The 19,795-nt window shown below is 40.4% G+C and overlaps 3 protein-coding genes across 3 annotated transcripts; 1 reads left to right on the forward strand and 2 right to left on the reverse strand.

Moving 5' to 3' along the window:
• Positions 1-2,863: 2,863 nt before the first annotated feature.
• Positions 2,864-5,382, reverse strand: LOC139336569 (dehydrogenase/reductase SDR family member 11-like). The gene is made up of 7 exons (XM_070970703.1): positions 5,112-5,382; positions 4,271-4,480; positions 3,686-3,780; positions 3,447-3,576; positions 3,279-3,371; positions 3,127-3,192; positions 2,864-2,986 (listed from the first exon to the last, which is right to left on the reverse strand). Exons 1-7 carry the CDS (start codon positions 5,241-5,243, stop codon positions 2,945-2,947), a joined length of 768 nt encoding a protein of 255 aa, XP_070826804.1. The 5' UTR covers positions 5,244-5,382; the 3' UTR covers positions 2,864-2,944.
• A 2,436-nt stretch (positions 5,383-7,818) lies between these two features.
• Positions 7,819-10,810, forward strand: ca4b (carbonic anhydrase IV b). The gene is made up of 8 exons (XM_070969717.1): positions 7,819-7,879; positions 8,155-8,199; positions 8,292-8,456; positions 8,832-8,977; positions 9,073-9,165; positions 9,751-9,817; positions 10,085-10,248; positions 10,625-10,810. Exons 1-8 carry the CDS (start codon positions 7,819-7,821, stop codon positions 10,808-10,810), a joined length of 927 nt encoding a protein of 308 aa, XP_070825818.1.
• A 3,655-nt stretch (positions 10,811-14,465) lies between these two features.
• On the reverse strand, positions 14,466-16,967 carry LOC139336020 (RIMS-binding protein 2). The gene is made up of 5 exons (XM_070969865.1): positions 16,584-16,967; positions 16,051-16,207; positions 15,583-15,704; positions 15,389-15,460; positions 14,466-15,311 (listed from the first exon to the last, which is right to left on the reverse strand). Exons 1-5 carry the CDS (start codon positions 16,803-16,805, stop codon positions 15,246-15,248), a joined length of 639 nt encoding a protein of 212 aa, XP_070825966.1. The 5' UTR covers positions 16,806-16,967; the 3' UTR covers positions 14,466-15,245.
• Positions 16,968-19,795: the final 2,828 nt, after the last annotated feature.

Below are 19,795 nucleotides of genomic sequence, written 5' to 3' on the forward strand. Positions count from 1 at the left end.
TAGTCCAGCATCACCTGGACACCTGTGCACATTAAAAACACAAAAAAACACATGGTTAAAGAATAAAAGTGAGCTCTACTGCAGAATCAGAAAATTTCCTGGTCCACTGCGATGCCTCCCCGTCAGCGCATTGGCTGGATGCCCACTGGGTCGGGGTCGTGTGAGGGTTCTGACCCCGGCCCATTACCGCAGATGGCTTTGAAACATATGAGAGATCATATTAGGAGGCACACTCTGGTCAGGCAGAAACAACACACAAAGGGACATACAATCCATGGTATGTGCAACAATGAGAGCACATCACGGTCTGTGGCACCCTATTAGGTGAAGAATCCAATAATCCATTATCTCCACCAACACAGGAGAGAGTTTATTGATTTAGAGAAACTAACCCGTGGTGGCTTAATTGGCTGGTGTAGCACTGATGGATGAAGGAAAGGGATCCTCTGAAATAAGAACAACACTCAGAGAACTCTGGTTCTCTAATTTGACTATGAAAAGTATACTAATTGAATTTGCACTTAAATAAAGTGTCTAAATGCTTCAGGTGATGCTTAAAAATCCAACCCTGGCAAACAACGTCACACTCCAGAGTTTGTTTCTGTTTCTTTTTCTGCTTATGTACAAGGCCGGCAATGATGCTTTACTCCTGGCAGGCGACGACGGCAAAGATGCCCCATTTCTCTGACACACCTTTCCTGTTTGGGTGCGAGGGGTCGTCCGGCTGGCCAAAGCCACTGAACCAAGTGCTTTGCCAACATTTGTGTATTCAATAGGCTCTGTGCAAATGGGTGTTCATTAACATCAGAAAGACGACGGGTGGTGGTTGGCAGTCGCCTGCTAACCTTGGCTTTCCTCTGAACTGCAAACTGAGCAGCTCTGATGAAACTGATGACAGCAGGTTTCTCTTTGAGCAGGAGCTCGTCATGGTCTGTTATTCACTAAAACAGCAGCTGGTGACGTTCAGGGAACACTCAGACTCCACTTGGAGCTAAATGCTAACAACACATGCTAACATGCTCATAATGAAAATGTTAATATGCTAATGCTAATGAGGTAAAATGTTACCGTGCGCCACACCTCAAAGTGTTAGCATGCTAACTGCTAATCAAGCACACAAAGTAGACCTGAGGCTGATGGAAATATTGTTTTTGCACAAATCTGCTTACAAAATTACACATTAGACAGTTACATTTTTTGACCATTGCTTCTTAAATTGTACTTTCTTTCTTCTTTTACAATATGTAGAGCTGCTTCTATTACACATATTACTGTTGTTCTTCATTTTAGACAGAGAGAGAGACTGAGCAGAGGATGTTTATCCCCTGCTTTCACTCACTTCTTGTGCTCCATCTCAGCATCAAAATCATAATTTCACATCATGAAATGTCAGTTGTGTCTTGCCACCTAACAAATCTATGTTCTGACCATGAGCCCAGTACTGTGGAGGAGGTGTGAGACACTGTGCTCACTGTGACCTCTAGTGGACAAAGCCTGGAGGAGCTTTGGTCGATGCTCAGCGGAAATCCATCCTTCATACTTTTTTAAACTCTGTTTTTTAAAGCTGTTGGAGAATTCAGGTACAGCAACTATGATACTGACATCTGTCTACAGTCTCCCATAATTTTATTATAATATTCTTACTCGTAAAAAAATGACTCACTTGTTCCAAATGACTCAACTTCTAAATGCGTATGACGGTAGGCTGAATTGGCAATACGTTTTATTGATTTTTTGCATTAGTGGTTTGTGACGCCTTGATTTGATAAGGTTCAGGAAGTGATGCTTACTGTTAACTACATAACAGGAAAATTACAGGAGAATTACTGCTGTGTTGGGGTCAGAGTTAAGGCTAAGGTGATAAGTGAGAGCACTGCCCTGTACGCACCTACAGAATTACAGCAGGTTATCTGCATTAGCAAACGTGCAAAGGGGCGAAGTCTTGCAGTAATGTTTTTATCCAGACAGGCCACAATACTAATGCAAAAATAATTGATTAAACCATGTTGTAATACCTGACTTTATGCCTAGCATAGGAGGGAAGTTCCTTATCTACAGGAGAGATAATCTAATGATGACAGACCATGGCTGTATGGATGTAGTGATATATGGCTGCACTTAGTGTTTGATGACTGAATGAATGCTGAAATGGATCTGATACAAAGGTGAAACACAAGCACGACAGCAGCTGTTGTGTACAGAAACCTAACCCAACTGAAATATGTTAACAGCTTTATCTAACATTCTGTATAATAGAGGCATTTTTGATGAAATCAGTCATTTACTCCTTGGCACAACATGGCTTTGAGCTAAACGCTAACGTCGGCATGCTAACATGCTGATTCTAAGTGTCTGCCATGGTCACAGTTTTTGTTCAGCATGCTAACATTTGCTAATTACAGCTGAGTCTGAAGGAAAATGCCACTAGTTTTGCAGGTATTATTTCTTTTGTCAATTATTAAGTATTGAATTTAATCCATCGAGTAGATTTCACTGAAAATCACTAATGTCAACCTGTTGGTGGTGCCAGAGGAACTGTCCTACTGGCTGCAGGGTGACTTAAATGCACTCAAGATGCTTCTGACCTTTGACCTCACACCGGCAACTGAAGGTTCTTTAACAAAATCCAGTCCTGCATTTCAATTGAGACTTTGCTCATAACACATCTCCTGTGAAGTTACCCAGTATTCGCTGTTTTACTACTTTTTAGATATTTTTCTAATGTCTCCGATTACTGAGCTGCTGCATATATACAGCTGAAAACAATTTGGCATTCTGTTTCATTGCATCCCTCTAATCTACTGTATGTGTCTGCTGCCTCGCTACAAAGCAAAGTTCACTGTGTATAATAACAAAGCTGAAGTGCAACAACTTTCATCTTTTTATTCTGCAAGCAAAAACTGACTGTAGAAACACAGTAAATCAGCCGTCACATGGTGCAGCACTATGAAACCTGCTCCACAGGTCGCATCTGAACTTCTCCGATCTGAAAGAAGAGAAACAGCACGTGGAGGTTATCTCATTATCAGTAAACTATTAATTTGAACATTAAAGGAGCAAAGGTTGAAAACAAGTGGTCGCCATAGGAAGCACTAAAACATGTAAAGGAGAGACGAAGTCACATACCTGCACATGTGGAGGGGCACTTAGGACGTATGTGACAGTATTTGCAACATCGATTGCTTCCAAAGGCTGTCAGAGAAGTGAAAAGTTAAATTATATGTACTGCTTCTACGGTCCTACACAGCACTGTAGGAAAGTTGGAACAATATTTCTACCTTAAACCTGGTGTACGTAGCAGCAGCTCGATCAGGACTGTCGACGAAGAGCCGATGAGCAAACTCTGTCTCCACCACACCGGGAGAAATACTCTGTAAAAAGAATGATCAGACACGAGTTGACCGAATATGTTGAGCATATGCAGGCGAACAGCGATGAAGCCTCACTGTGGCTCTGATGTGGGTCTTCGCCTCACGCAGCTCCTGCCTCAGACTCTCCGTCAGGGCCGTCACGGCGAACTTGGTGGAGCTGTAGAAATGTGTGGCAGCGGCGGGAACGACACGATGTCCGCTCATGCTGCAGCAGAAGAAGACGCATGAGACAGCTGAAGCAGGTCAGGACGCACCGACGTGGATTGATAGATCAGACCCTGTGATTATCAGTTATTCTTTGAAAGGCACTGTACCTGTTTATGTTTATGATGTGCCCGTCGTCAACATTTCTCTCCTTCATTGACTGATAGGCTTCACGTGTGCATATACACAAAGCAAGAACGTTCACCTGCAAGACAGCGAGCAGAAACGACCCAAAGTAAAGACTCATTCTGCATTAATAGCTGATAATACTGGTATCAAAGTCTGCTGGATATTTTACAGATTTTTGGGATATTTTGCTTCTATATTTTTTCATTTTCGACGACACAGTTTCTACAGCTAGCGTAAATGTAGCTGTAAACATATATTCAGAAATAAATATGGACCAATCGTCTGAGCCTCGCCTGCCTCGGTTTCATGCTGGGCCAATCACAACAGATGTTAATTAATTCTTTAATATTGTTCCCGACCCTTTGACCTTGAATAGAAATCAGATGCAGACCTTTGAGTGACAAATGGAATCCATCCATCATTAAATTAATTCACACCTGTGCTTTCACACTGTGACATGTCTGTTAATGATGTCGCTTTTAAGGCTTTCGCAAGGACAATCCAACCGCTGATGAGGTTTAACAGGACCGCCCTCAAACTAGAGGTCAAGAACAGGAAGCTCTCACATCCAGCATGTTCCTCCAGCCGCTGGTTTTGCCACTTAACAGTGACTCCGGATGGGCCAAACCAGCGTTGTTGATGCACACGTCCACACCTCCGTGCTGCGCTTTGATGGCGGCAAACATGGACAGAATCTCCTCCTCGTTGCTCAAGTCACACTTGAAAGGCACCAAAACACCGCCGCGGCCTGCGCTCTGACACTCTGCCGCCAGTTTCTGAAATCAGAAGATGTCAGAGGAATTAGTGTTGAAATAAGCTTTCAATACTTTAAACTATAGTTTAAACTATCCATCCCGCCCACCACCCAAAGGTTTAATTATGATAGAAATCCAGTTTGGTTTTTACATTTGATTCCTTTCCCCCGTTGTAATACTTTTTAATCTTCTCTAGAGTCTTCACTTTATAATTATTGATTTTTGCAGCATTAATTAATTAATTGGAAACCTTTTCAGACAGCAAACCTCTGACTTGAGTTAACCCAGGTTAACTCAGTTAACCCTGCCTTTTATGACAGGGACTGTTTATGGCACTGCCCGCCTCTTTTCTTTCCAATGTTAATGTTTCATTTCATAAAAGCGTTTTAACTGTCATGATTCAGAAACATTAAGTTACTTATAAAGTGAGCTGCATGAGCTTCACCCCCCCCCGCCCAGCCTCTCCACCGAGATTTTGGCTTCTTTTTTTTTTTTTTTTTTTTTTACAGCCTATAAAAACCTTTCATAAGGTTTTTGTTCGGCAATGATGTGAGAAGAACATGAAGTTCATTTATCTACGACAGACACGCCAGCTGTCACGTCCTTCACGTTGCCCGAAGTGCAGAAACTCAGTTTAAAATTCAGGGCAAACCTGTATTTTTTCGACGTCTCTTGCACAGCCCACCACCTTCATACCATGCCGGACCAGCTCTTTGGCTACGACCGCCCCGATCCCGACCGAGGCTCCGGTCACCAGAGCCACTCTGCCCCGCCAGCGATCCATTAGTACCGGAACACCAGAAACCGGCTGTTTACACAAAACTCCGCAAAAAAGGAGAGTGACAGCCAGACTGGCGGCAGAGCAGCATCGACAGCTACACGTACCCGTGACGCAGCGCTGCTCAGTTGGTTCAGTTCCGCCTATGTCCAATACGTCAGTACGTTGCATTCAAATCAGCTGGGAACTTTAAGACCTCTTTTGGCGGAGTCGGGCACTGTGTGCTTCTGCTGTGTAGACATGTGCTTCATAGGCATGTCCTGAAGGAACTGATTGTTTTGTGTATTTTTTTTATTTTTTTAAGATCATAAATTACTGGCCAAGAGTCTACACAGCAGTAGTTACAAAGGCTTTTCCTTAAACATTCATTCAAGGGTCGGGAGAGCTATCTTCTCTAAACACAGCAAAAACAGTTAAGCAAAACAAGCATATTTTAAGAAGACATCCAAGGCCTTGTAATATTTCTGTCAGGAGGGTCTGAAGCCATTCTCATGAGACAGAGTGCATGAAGAGATAAGATAAGATATACCTTTATTAGTCCCACAGTGGGGAAATTTCAGGTATTACAGCAGCAAAAGTGGATAGCAAACATAGAGGGCATCAGTAAAAGGACATTAAATATTAAATATCAACCAAACAATATAAACAATATAAACAAGGAGTAATGAAATATGAGCAAACAATACTGATTATGCACATTGATATGAATTTGAACCATCAGTACTGACATTTCACATTGAATGATAGTACTCCTGACTGGAGTATTGATAGTGAATAGTTTCTTATATTGCACATAGGAATTGATATATTGCATTGCAAGTTGAGATACAAATATCTTCACAGTATGAAGGTGACCCTTTTGAGGTTTTTCAACAGAAAAGACAATTCAATAATTCTTAATGAACTGCTGAATGAATCAGTCCTTTTTTAGTTATCAATTTATTTAACACCTTACTAATTTAAGCTTTATATTATCTTGTTTTGCAGCAAACACTTGATCATGAGTCATCCCTGGCCCAATTCCTCTTGTACTTGGTTTATGTGGTTGTTAAAGTTTGGCAGTGTTGATGTGGGTGATGATTACCTCCAAGATTTGGGAAATGGCAATTAAGAGTGTCTTGTGTTTGCTGTGCCTGATCTTCCTTCCTGCTCTTCAGACATTCAGTAAGAGGGCTGATATTCACTTTAGTCTTTTTCCCAGTCAGACGGTACTTTTCTCCCACTGCCCCAGAAATTCTCTTGTCTCTTCTTTACAGGCAAACTCGAATCCAAGATGGGTTGTTCACGTCACAAACCTGCTGTTTTCCACAGCTGCAAGATTCAAAGTTCTATTTTGTATTCGTTTTGTCTATTTGTCCTTTTTTTACTCTGCTGTCTGTAACAAGTGAATTACCCCAGTATGGGATCAATAAAGTTATATCTTATCTTATCTTATCTTATCTTATCTTATCTTATCTTATCTTATCTTATCTTATCTTATCTTATCTTATCTTATCTTATCTCAGTGTCCATGGAACCTTCCAGGAATAAGCACAATGTCTTAAGAGTGAAGCACACCTCCTTAAGCTCTTCCAAGAGAGTCCATATTCTGGTCAGACTGTTCTGTCATAACTAATGTGCACTAAATGTGCAAACAGGATAACAGGAATACAGAGACAGGATCCAAATGCAAATGATTGGGGCAGATCTGGTCCAGTTTAGGGACCTAATGTAGGCTTGCACAGTAAATGAGGCAGACGGGGGTCAAAACCAGAAAGCAGACACAATCAAACAAATCCAATAAGTAGCAGGCAAGAATCCAAAGTCCATTAAAAAGGTAAAAGGTCGAACACTGAAGTCAGGCACAGAAACACAAACGTCTAACAAGGTGACAGACGCACATGGGGCTGACTGAGTGATCTGACAAAGAACAAAGGAAGGAGACAGGTGTATATGTGGTGAGTGGGTGATGATGGAATGAGTTGCAGGTGAGGAGGTGGGCTGGAAGTCCAGGTGTCTGTAGAGCAGATGAGAGAAATGTTATACAGGTGATGGTGGAAGGAGAGAACGTGTGAGGGCATCTGGTGGATAAGTGGAAAATAACACTGAAGGGCCATACATGCAGATGTGGCTGACAGGGAGGACTCTGACAATGCTAGAAATAATGTAAAAGTACACGTGGCCCAGCAGTATTACTCATAAACTAATCAGGAGCAGTAATAGAATATCAACAGTAGTAATGCACAGTAGTATTATCATCTGTCATTTGCTGATAACCCTGCCTCCGGAAGTCAATAAAAAGAGAAAATTAAAATTAATCTTAATAAGTTTTTACCATATCTGATCAGGAGGGGACTTTTCTGTCCTAAAAATCTAAACTGCATCATTCAAGCTTTGAGTTTTAAGGCCAAACACTGTGAATAAAAGTGCAGTCATTATCTTGATATCAGTGTCTGCTGTGGAAGTCACAGGAAGTCACACTGCTTTATGGGCGGCATTGATAGGTGGATCTGTCTTATAATAAATGGGTTGAACTCTCTTTCTGGCATCGTCTTTCAAAACTTCAGTTCGATCGGACTCGGGTGGACACAGTACATTCACGATGCTGCTTGCACCTGTTTTATTTTTGTTTGTGTCTTCCGTGAAGTTTGTCTCAGGGGCAGGTAGGTCCACCGAGGAATAAAACAAACGAGCTGATTTAAATTCTGTGAAATGACATTGAAAAATGTGTTCAGCAACACAGATGTTTAATTATCCTAGTGTGTTTTTCTGTTTGTAAGTTTTAAGATTTCAAATATTATTCAACTAATGAGTTTGGGCTTCCTGCAGAGAAGACATTTATTTCTCAAAATTTGCTCTATAGAGGAATTATTCCTGTATTTGTTCTTGTTGTTTTTTATTTTCTCTTAAATGACTTATTCCTAACCCTGTTTTATAGATTGGTGTTACCAGTCCCAATTTTCATGCAATCACACCTGCACAGGTAAACTTAAAGACACGTCAGTGACACGAACAGTTTGATAAAAGTAAAAGAAGGAAAATATGTAGCATGGAGTTTTTTTCATTTCTCCACAGATCCAGAGGAATGGGGAATGATTTCACAGAACTGCAACGGCAGAGCTCAGTCTCCAGTTAACATTGTCACAAGGAAGCTACAACGAGATGAACGTCTCAACTGCTTTGTCTTCACTGGTTATCAAGAAATTTTTCATAGTAACCTCACAAACAACGGTCACAGTGGTACGTCTTTGTTATAAGTGCAGTTCTATTTGAGATAGATGCTTTAGTAGTAGTGTGCCTCAGGGTGATATAAATCATCTCAACTAGGGTAAGCTGGATATAAAATACCCACAATGCCATTGCCTCACTCATAAAACACCAAGGTAATGATTTTATGTGGTTTAACACGTGACAACGTGGAGAGCAAAATGAAAATAAGTTCTGCAGCCCCGCGTCCTCTGGGATAATAGATAAATGACAAAATACTAAATGTGCCAGTTGAACAAGCTGCGAAACACTGATAATACTTTACATTTTCCACTGATTCAAAAAGAACGTTTGCAATCTTCACCAGTTTTATTATTTTGTTTGTTTTTTATTTTGACTTTTTTCTAGTTCAACTTAATTTGCCCTCAAGTATAAAGATCAAAAATGCAAATCTGCCTGCAACATACAAGGCGCTTCAACTTCACCTGCACTGGGGTGAAGATGGAGGACCGGGGTCTGAACATACAATTGATGGAGAACGTTTTCCAATGGAGGTATGAAATATGGGGGAGAAAGTGTGTTCCAGTCAGTCCTACACGTGAAGCCAATTTGTGTACTGAAATCCACGTTGAATTATTTTATTCCACAGATGCATATTGTCCACATAAAAGAAGAATACAACTCTTTGTCCCAGGCTGTAAAAGACCCCACAGGTGTGGCCGTTCTTGGATTTTTCTTTGAGGTGATTTTATTTTTTTTTATTTCACAACAAACACATAAATCAGCTTAAAATAGAAGTTTGATATAAATAAGATTTAAATAGGCACAACATCAAAGGTCCAAAATGAAAACTTCTTATTGGGAAATTAAAGATATGCGCACAAGGAGTTCAGTTTTAAAAAGCAACATATGATACACGATAAATAACGTAATAAGCAAAACAAGGCAGCTTCAACAGCTTCAGACTCAACACTTGTGAAGGAAGATAGAGAATTATGTAAGAGCTGACTGGAGGTCATGGACTTCTTATTGAAATAGCAATAACAATAACAAAAGGCAACATAAATCCTTCACTAAACTTTATTGTTCCAGTACGTTTTGGAGAATTGTCTGAGTCGTCAAGAGGAAGTACAAAGCACCAGTTTACCATCCACAGCCTTTTGTATGTTTCCATATTTCCGGGGATGATGATGAAAAGTGTTGTGTGATTTCACCTCCAGAAGGTGTTCGAACTAAATCTAGTATATTTGGTGTATGTTGTCCCAGCTTTTAAAAATGTGATTTCAGTTTGCCAACTAACTCAAACACTTAATTATTTCTGTTCCAGGAGTCCACCTCTGATAACAAGAAGTTTGCGCCCCTCATAAATGCTCTCAAAAACCTCACACAGCCCAGTAAGTCACATCTGCTCACACAGAAAAACAAGAGCGTTTTGCTGCATTACCTTCCAGCCACAGTCGGTCCTGCAGTTCATGTGCTGTTAATTGTTGCAGCATTAGACTAAAGTGCAACTGTTGAGAAAACACGTCACGCTACCCCGCCTGAACCCAACAATAAATGAAGAGCAATCAATTTGTCACCTTGAACTTATTATCAAACTGTTATGAAATAATAGATTTTTTTGCTTACTTGATTGTCTTGTTAATATTTTATAAAACCAGGCAGCATCATGACACTGGAGAGTGTGTCCCTGGAAATGTTCACTCTTCCTGAGAAAAATATGACCAAGTACTTTCGCTATGATGGCTCCCTCACTACACCTGACTGCCAGCAAGCTGTCATCTGGACCCTCTTTGAAAACACCATCCTTCTCAGCAGCAATCAGGTAATTACTGTCACAGTATTGCAGCTTCTACCCAGAGGAAGGCAGTAATTATATTTACATTCTGTATTTTCATCTAAAGAACATGTAATCCTTAAGATGATCTGAAAGCATGAAAATCCCTGCAGAACTGGAGATACAAGATTATTATCACCATGTTTATTGTAGTCTTCGCCAACTCCTGAGGGAAATCTCAAACAAAGAGCTGCAGTCATTTGATCCATTGCTAACATACAAAATATTGATTGGAGAAGTCCATATTTTGAGTGGTTTTCCTCCTCTACCACTCTCTATCCACCTTGTGCATTCATGGAATTCTGCCTTTTGCCACCTGCAGAGTAGTTTTCAGCTGTCTGTTGTGATTTCATCTTTGTTCCAGCTGAAAGCGTTCTCCAAGCTTCGGTTTGCTGATAAAAAGCCGATGGTCAATAACTACAGACCAGTGCAGCCCTTGAATGGACGGGTGGTGTATTACTCCAGAGGCCATGTTGTTCTGGTCAGCGCCGGGTTACTCGTCATGTCAGTGCTGATGTCCAGTGCACTCTCCCTAGACACTACAGCATGAAAGCTGTTTAATTTGGTCTCCCTGAATGAATACTACAGTCTACGTCCCCTGATGATTGTCAGATACATGACATTTAATGAATTCTATATCTATAAGTGCATTGTGTAACAGCCTCAATGAAGTGTGTCATAAGCATTTCCTCACTTTGATCTATACTGTATATGAAAAATGCATTGTGTATTTAAGTCGCAGATTTTTTATCTGAACACCTCATAATTTATGTGTTTTTTGATTTTTACAACAAACTGTACTGAAGTTGACTGATCATGATGACAGAGCGTTTTACAAATGAGGGGACTATCAGCTGATATTGTTACACTCTGTCTGATGATATGTTATCAGGGTGCATTCACGTTGGTATATTTGAACTCTGAACCACATTTCCTTTCAATCTCTTGTCGATTAATCATCTCAATGATGATGCACACACTCACTCTGTCACATGTGTCCTCTCTGCTCTTTGGCTCCAGATATGCGGTGATATTATGACATAACGTTTATATCCCCACCTAGATTACTCTGGATTTGCTCTGATACTGAATTTATATTTCTGAGTCAAGTTGTATTCATCAATTTGTTAGGCCTTAAAAACCTGAATTATCAGCATTCAAAGATTATAATTGGGCCCCACAAATCAAGCTGGCTTCATCAAAAGTGAGTTCTGACATCTTCATCACATGAAGTTCTGCAGAAACATTATCATCATTTTCACGTTTTCTTGCAAGTATGCTCCAAATAAAGAATGAAGAATATTCACCTTTGAAATGGCATCTTGTCTTTAACACTTTTATTTTGAAAATGTTGTCCACTTCAGACTATGACTGGGAGTGTCACCTCCACTAACATCCACTGTGTGGCAGCACTGAATAACTCTGAAGTTTGCATTCTGCTTACATTAAACACAGGGTAACGCAGGGTCACATACTGGACATACACTCTTAAAAAAAAGGTGAAAAGAAGATGACCAAACTTTTTATTTCTATCTTTAGTAGTCCTGCAGAAGTTTCACCTCTCATTTGGTGACTTGCTATCAAACCCACAATGTCATGAGAGAGAAGTTTGGCCCTTCAAAAAGAAAAATGGTGGTTTTTTGTGGTGTGTGTGTGCACATCTGGTAGATTCAGAGTTTCCAGCTGCTGTCCATGATTATAATTGCTCAAACATGGCTCAGTTTAATCCTCTCAATGATATTTTTTGATTAAATGAACAGTTATGATACTCAGCAGCAGTCATTTCAAAGCAAAGGTACAAACAGCTGTTACACAACAGAAGACTGAGTCCCTGTCAGAGTTCAGTCTTACGGGTAAAACATAATTCAATCAGTCCTAAGCAGTGTCCAGGGAGGATAATACCTACTGTGTCATTAGATGCTACGCTTGTTTTTGGCACCCTGACGCTATCTATATCACCTTAAGTACTCAAGGAGATCACTTTGGATATAATCCCATGTTGCACAGGAATAGATGTCTGATGCAAGCACATCCTCTAGTGCAACAGTGCTGAGATAATCTGCAGGATGCACAGTCATGCTGGCCTGCAGCAGAAGACACATGTGGACTCACTGCTAAAAAAACTGTGTGTGTGTGGATGTGTTGATACTTTTATTGTCTGAATCGTTGCAGCACATTAAACTTTTTGTCAAGTCCTGCATCTGCAACCTGTTTTTTTTTTCATCTGCTGCTTTACTGTCTGCTCGTATTTTCCTTCTTTCTTTTCTCACAAGGACATCTTTTCTCGCTCTTGTGTGTGCCGCCCATCCCCCACTTCCTCTTATTTCACTTGGTGTGACTCTGAGGTTTGTGTTGTCGTGACAACAGAGGACACAGGCCCGTCTCTATTCTATTTGCGAAGTTTCTGTTGTTGCAAGCATATTGCACATTTGCTGCTGGGATAGGGAAGAGCCTTGCACCACCATCCCCCACCCACACCTTGTGAGAAACACGCAGGCGTGAATGAGTTCTCAGAAATATGAACGAGATATGAATCTCTTCCTGTAATCTATACAGATTCTGGACTTGCACGGCTGTTAAATATGACATATTTAAGGACAGTGTTGCACACTCTTTGCTAACGTAAACATTTAGCAGCTCCAATGTCTCTAAAATGAGCTCACTCAAACAATAAATCTACTAATAATCTTTGATTTCTTTTGATCTCTCATTATCATGTTGATATTTCAAAGTAAAAGCCTCAACGCTGCATCGTTAAAGAGTTTTTTGTCCTGCGATCACTGATACAAATCCACCTTAATAATAAGATCAATATCTATCTGCTTTAGGGTCCTCTGACTTCTCTTTTAAAAGCAGGTGTTGCCTCGTTGCTGCATGTCCTTAAAAGGGTCGAGCTCACGCCGGCAGCAGCGGCGCAGTCTGCCAGGCTTCACGGGCACAGGCTTTGAATTTGTATGTGTGTGTGCGTAAAAGTGCGTGTGTGCAGATGTGGAACGTACACTTCCTAAAATATGAGTTGAATTTTGAGGTACTGTTACTTTGACAATTTCTGTATTGTGAAACTTTTTGCCACTGAGCCACATTCATCTGATGGCTACAGTGAACTTGCTGTAAGGCCGTATATGAAAAAAATAGATAATACTCTGAGATGAACTGTTTTGTTAGCATCTGTACTCAAAAGTATATATTTATCTACTCATTAGATAAAGAATTATTCCTCAGAAACACAAGAGCATTTTATATATTTCACAACAAATAATGGTTTACTTTAACTGAGGGGACATGTTCATATACATAAGTACATCTTTCAAACACTGTTCCCACAACCATGTGCGAGTGTGCATGCATGAGCACACACACATCTACACAAACATCTATGCACAGATAGTGCGTGCATGCGTGTGTGTGTGTGTGACTGTTGCAGCCTTTCCTGTGTTAACCACGTGGCTCAGACGGGGTTAATAAAAGATCACGTTCACTTCTGGGTTTTCTTTCTTCTTCGGAGTCCAGACGCTGGTAAGACCCTGACAGCAAGTGACTTAGTTTTAAAATGTTGTGGTTTCTGCTTTTATTTGTTGTATCTCTCCAATTAAATTATACAATGCACTAAAAAATACAGGACTTTCTACTTTATGTGTCGTGTGTTATGTGTTATGTACATCAGCATCTTTTTAAGCAGCATCATGTCCAGTTCTGTGGGTGCAGCCTCTGACAAACTGTTTTTATATTTCTCAGTTATAAATGGATGTTGGAGAATGTTTTTGTGTCACGTTTTACTTGAGGAAACTTGCTTTTATGCGACCCGTCATGTCTTCAGTGTTTGCCGTGGAGCGACCAGAAACTACTGATGTACAGTGTTGTCACCCATAAAGTAGAAAGCACTACTAAACGTCACTACACAGTGTAGTGTTTCCTACTTTATGGATGAGTATACTGTTGGCTGCAGAGAAATGTAAAGGAAGAAACCAACGGTGGCTTTGTGTGGAAGATTTTAGGCCTGTCATGAAAACTGAATTTCTCTGTTGCTCGTGTCATTTAATTGTGTCTTGTGCTCATTTATCACAAACAGGTAAATTGATAATATCACAGTGAGTGTGAAAACCTTTCAGAATATAAGATAAATGAATGCAGTATCAGTAATCATATATCAGTTCAAACAAGTGTAGCTGAGGTCTGTGGTTAAAAGACAGCAGGCAGGTGTTGTTAAAATTCAATTTATTTTCAGTGTTTCCTTTCCAGTTCTTAGACTGATAACATGATCACATTAATCCTTTCATTTATACAAAGTTTCTGTTGTTATTATTATTTTTTTTTTTACATAAAAATTGCTGCAAAACTAAAAACCATTTTTGTCCTAATTTCTTTGTATGAAAAAACTATGAGCCAGTTTTAGAAAATATATAAACAGGACATAAGGCAGATATGGACGTACTATATGAATACACTCTGGTCTGCAAAAACTCAGACTAAATGTGTATTATTAAGGCTAAAATAATGTATCCATTGCCATCAGCTGTAACTGAAATTAATTATAATTTGTTCATATTGTCAAACACTTACAGATAGCATATACATATAATTTCATTGGCTCATGTTGGGCTTCTTGTGAAAGTGCAGTGCAAGTGAATAAATAAGATATGCATGATTTGTAATTTTTTGTAGCATTTTTCACCAAATGTTTTTTAAATTATGTTGCCATTTTTCAATAAAAGTATTACCTGACAATTGTTTGACGAGAACTCTTTTCACTTTGCAGCACCCTGATCAATACTGCTCATACTGCATTAAACAGTTGCTTATCTGCGTAGACGCTTGCTGATTTGCAATCTAAAGCAGGTGCAGTGCCATGCTATGATAAAAAAAAAACCCATTTTTTTGACACATAAAATGTCCATTTAACTTTTTTCTTTAACTAAAAACTGCTGATTTCTCACTGTGTCTGAGAGTTGGCATCGGTAGCAAACATCCTAGCGCAGCGTTTTCTTCTAATTCCAGGGAAGCGACTGCAGAAAGTTGGATGGAACCAGACCTCGCCGTCCGTGCAGATCCCCCTACAATTGAGATGAAAGTTAAACTTGTGTGCAAGTCAGTGAGAAAACCAGTAAGCAGTCATTGCATAGACACTCACGTAGTAAAATCCGTCTTGATCCATGTCACCTAACACGTATATGATGTCTCCTGAGCGAAAGCCAAGTTCAACCTTTGAGAGGCGAAAAGAGGAAAAACTATGAAGTTTTGAAACATCACCACAAACCACTTTGTTGTGTTTGAAACAAGAGACTAGATTTGTAGATAGTGGTGAAAACAAAGCGTCGTACTTACTTCACTGTCCATGTTGGGGGAACTTTCCCATGGATCATAGTCGAATAAGGCCACCATTCGTCGAACTACCACATCATCAGGGATGCTGGCCGTGTCGCTCAGGTCTGGCGTTACAGACATACCTGTGGACCAAAATACACAAAATACTTTTTGAAATCACACAAGTTTAATGCTAAAAAACAGCAGCAGGGTGTCAGTGAAAGCATCAAAACTTTGAGCAAAAGCATTTTTCATTCACACTTTTAAATCATGAATTTCATAATTTTTGCAGTTTACATTCAAGATTTCTGGATCACTTTTACTACTTCTTAGTGGCTGTAGTATCTTTTTTTTTTTAACTCTAGAAACTTCCTACCGTTACAAATAATGACCCCCAGGGAGCACCTCAGTGCAAACCACCTCCCACCATTGCACTACTGCTCTGCCAGTGTGTTACAGCAGCGTCCTGCAGAAACTGAGGGTTGATACCTGTGTGGTCCACAGGGAGGAATCCCTGCTGCATGAGTAGATGCTTCAAGTACTCATCGTCCACGGGGATTTCAGCCACCATGTTGCTTGGCACGTAACCGGAGAGACCACCGGACTCACCGTGATAGAAACCATCAGAGTCCCTGTCTCCCACCACCTAGTAAATGAAGTAACTTTTAGTTTCATTGCTTTATTTTATGTTTGGAAGAAGTAGAAAAATGCTTGTGTATATTTTCTTTTTGCAGCAGTAAACAGATTCAGTGTACTGGCGCCAAATCACATCTATCAGTTGGAAACGGTGACAGGAAATAAAGAAAGAAAAGCTGGTATCTGTGGGCACAGTCAGCTGGCCTAAATCTAGCACAAACAGGAAACACCATCATGTTCTTTCAAAGAAGCTTTTCAACCGGTAAAGTGAGGAAACATAACTCAAACATGAGAGTTATACATACCAGAGCACCCTAAAAGCACATGTTCTACCTGCACAGCTTTTACATTAAGTTGCAAAAGTAAGAGAGTTGTCTGGTTTTTACCTTGATGATCTGGCCTGGAACAAAAGGCAGCTCCTCTGCAGCCGTCTCGTGGTTGGGGGACATCGCAGCAGGGTTGTATGGATAAAGGGCCACAAAGAGTCGCACGGTGGGTATAGACAACTGGCTCGCGGTCTCTAGCTCCCATTCACGCAGATCCTCCGGAGTAGCGATCCTCACTTCATCTGGAAATATCAAAACATCCAACTCCAGCCTTGTCTCCATTTACAGCAGCGTGAGCGCTCGACTGTCCACAGACAGATGGCCGCTGTAGACGGCAGACCTCTCCTTACCCTTATCCTAATTTGAGGTAACTAAGCTAAGCAGAAGGAGCAGTAATCCTCTTTGAAGCAAGCAGAGAGATTCGTTAGTTCAGCACGGCCTGTTGCTCGGTAAGACTGTGCAATGCAACGTAATGGCTGCAAAAGAGTTCCACTCATGTGTTATCTGTCTCAGACAGCAGCATGTGGTTCTTTTATGGCAGCTGAGAGATCTCTGTCAAATATTATTAAAGGGCATATCATGCAGAATATAGAAAGACTATAAAGGGAGAGACAAGAGTTAGAAAGTCTTTATTTTCTCAACCTGAGTGTGAGATAAATTGATTCTTTTAGAAAACAATGAAGTTAAAATCAGCCTTATTTTGCATGGGATGTGGTGTAGGATCTTTTCCATGGTGAAACCACACAGTGGCTGCAGTAAAACATAAATAAATAAAACTCTGTTTCCTTCTACAGTTCAAGATGTTTTAGTACAATATAGATACTTCTGAAACATCAAGCAAGGGTTTCGTGTGAAGGGGCCGTATTATCTGCTGTCCTGACCTCTCCTGCTCCTGCTTTGACCCAGTTTACACATCACTGAAAGTCAACACTTCCTCTCTTCACCTCTGGCCAGGTCAGCAGGTGATAATCTCCTCCTGCGCAGGAAGGGAAGCTTTAACAATTCGGTGTGTACGTGTGTGTGTGAGTGAGTGTGTGCGTGTGTGTGTGTGTGTGTGTGTGAGCGAGTGTGTGCGTGCGTGCGTGCGTGTGTGTGTGTGTGTGAGTGAGTGTGTGCGTGTGTGTGTGTGTGTGAGTGTGAGCGAGTGTGTGCGTGCGTGCGTGTGTGTGTGTGTGTGTGAGTGAGTGTGTGCGTGTGTGTGTGTGAGACAGGATGAAGAGATGTAGGTGAGAAAAACACTGAAAGGTGGAAATTTGGGATGTCTGACAGCATCGCATGCTTTAGGTGTTTTTTTGTGTTTTTGGCTTTGACACCAAACAAATGGAGGTGACGGTTTTATCACACCTTTTTACATTTTATTTACTTTCTCCCCTCAGCCTCCATATTTTTTACTGAATGTTTTTTTTTAACTCACACCGCACCAACAAATCTCCAAACACAGTCTCTCTATTTTAGATATTCATGTGTATGTATTCATTTATTTACCCCTTGATTGTTTGTGGTTTTTATTGGTTCTTCTCGAGTATGCTGTGTTTGTATCTGTTGATCTGCTTGGTGAGCTGTTGCATACTTGTTATAATAGGAATAAATAAAGTCGAATTGTATTGAATTGTCCGCTGCCAGTGACTGGTTGTATTGGGTCAGCAGTGGTGGATTGTACATTTACTCAAATATGGTATTAAGTAGAAATTTGAGGTACTTTAATTGAGTTTTTCCAATTTTATGCAATTTTATACTTTTACATTGCTGCAAATTAAACTGGCCAAAAGTATACAAAGTAGTTAAAATTAGCACAACCTTAAACATCTACAGCAGTAAGATGCAACTTCCACTTTAACGCAGCATGAATATTCATCCAAAAACATCAAATATAAAGAAAAACACTTTCTGCATATTGAGTACTTTTACTTTTGATAGTTGCATGCCACAGTGTGGTATTACTACTTTCATTTTAAAGTATCTGAATACTTCCTCCAGGATTCAAAAGACAGTCCTGGGTTTTCAAACGATTTCTCACAAGAACATCAACAAAATCTTTTTACTCTACAACACTCACTGCAGAACATGATGTCTCATCCTCAGATATGTCCATTTCCATTTCTGGCCAGAAGAGGGAGCTGTGGACAGTAGTCTCTTCATCTGCTTTAAGTAGCTCATATTGCTAGTCAGATAAAGACTCCACACATAAAGCAAGGTGAGATAATTTACACTCAATCTAACAAGTGACTGTGACTGTGCGCTGCTGAATGTAGGTGCCGTGGTTTAAAATGCTGCCTTTGATAAGTGTACACTGCTCTCAGTCCGCTGCCAGCAAACAGACAAGCAGACCACCAGCAGAGTTTGCCCTGTGCATCACTCACTAGCATTTGGCCTTGAGGACAGGAAATGGTGGGATCTCAGATTACAGTTCAGCGACGCCCGTGAGCTGCCCTGCAAAAACGATGACGTCATGTTTAAAAAAAATAGACACGATTTGGAGGCAAAATGTGGGATGCAGCGATGTCTGACATACACGCTGAGGACAAAGTGAGTCAACTCTTGATTGTCCTGATTATCACGATTACACGTAAGGCCTACGATGTGATCAACAACAAACAGACGACAGATAAAAAGCACTTAAACTCTGCCTCAGAAAGTGTGACATCCAGGCTGAAGTGCATCACTTTTCACTGTATTTATACTCTAAAATGCTGATTGCACTGCAGGACCTTGTCGTGTCATTGATTTTACAATCATCCTGCTGGCAGCCTGACGTGAAGCTGGTTCAGTTTGGTGGTTGTGTTCAGAGGTGTCATGGTGCTTTCCCAGTCTGCCCATCCTTCTTCAACCTACCAAGTGATGCAAAATAACTAAATACATTTACTCAAGTACTGCTCTGCACTACCCGTGCTGTTAATAAAGTAGTTATAAATAGCTCCACCTCCAGCAGCTGCACCAGTGAACTGCTGCACACTGATGCATCAGTATTAGTAATCTCACAGTGTTGTATATTACATCAGTCCCAGGAGACATCGTCTACAGAATGAGCACTTCTACTTTTTAAAGTACATTTAGTTTTTAATACTTATGAAATTTCATTTAAGTGGGATTTTACAACTTTTAATTGTCTTTTACACTGCTGAAAAAAAGCTAAATGTGTCTGCTGGTGTCTCAAAGATTACATGTGAGGCGGCGTGATAACCTTGTATTTACTCGCAATTAATCCAGGCAGCGTTAGAATATAACTCAGCACATTTACATTTACTTTGTACTCAAATACAGTTTTGAGGTGC

This window comes from Chaetodon trifascialis, chromosome 9 (assembly GCF_039877785.1).
Source record: "Chaetodon trifascialis isolate fChaTrf1 chromosome 9, fChaTrf1.hap1, whole genome shotgun sequence".
In the NCBI taxonomy this organism is placed as follows: domain Eukaryota; kingdom Metazoa; phylum Chordata; class Actinopteri; order Chaetodontiformes; family Chaetodontidae; genus Chaetodon; species Chaetodon trifascialis.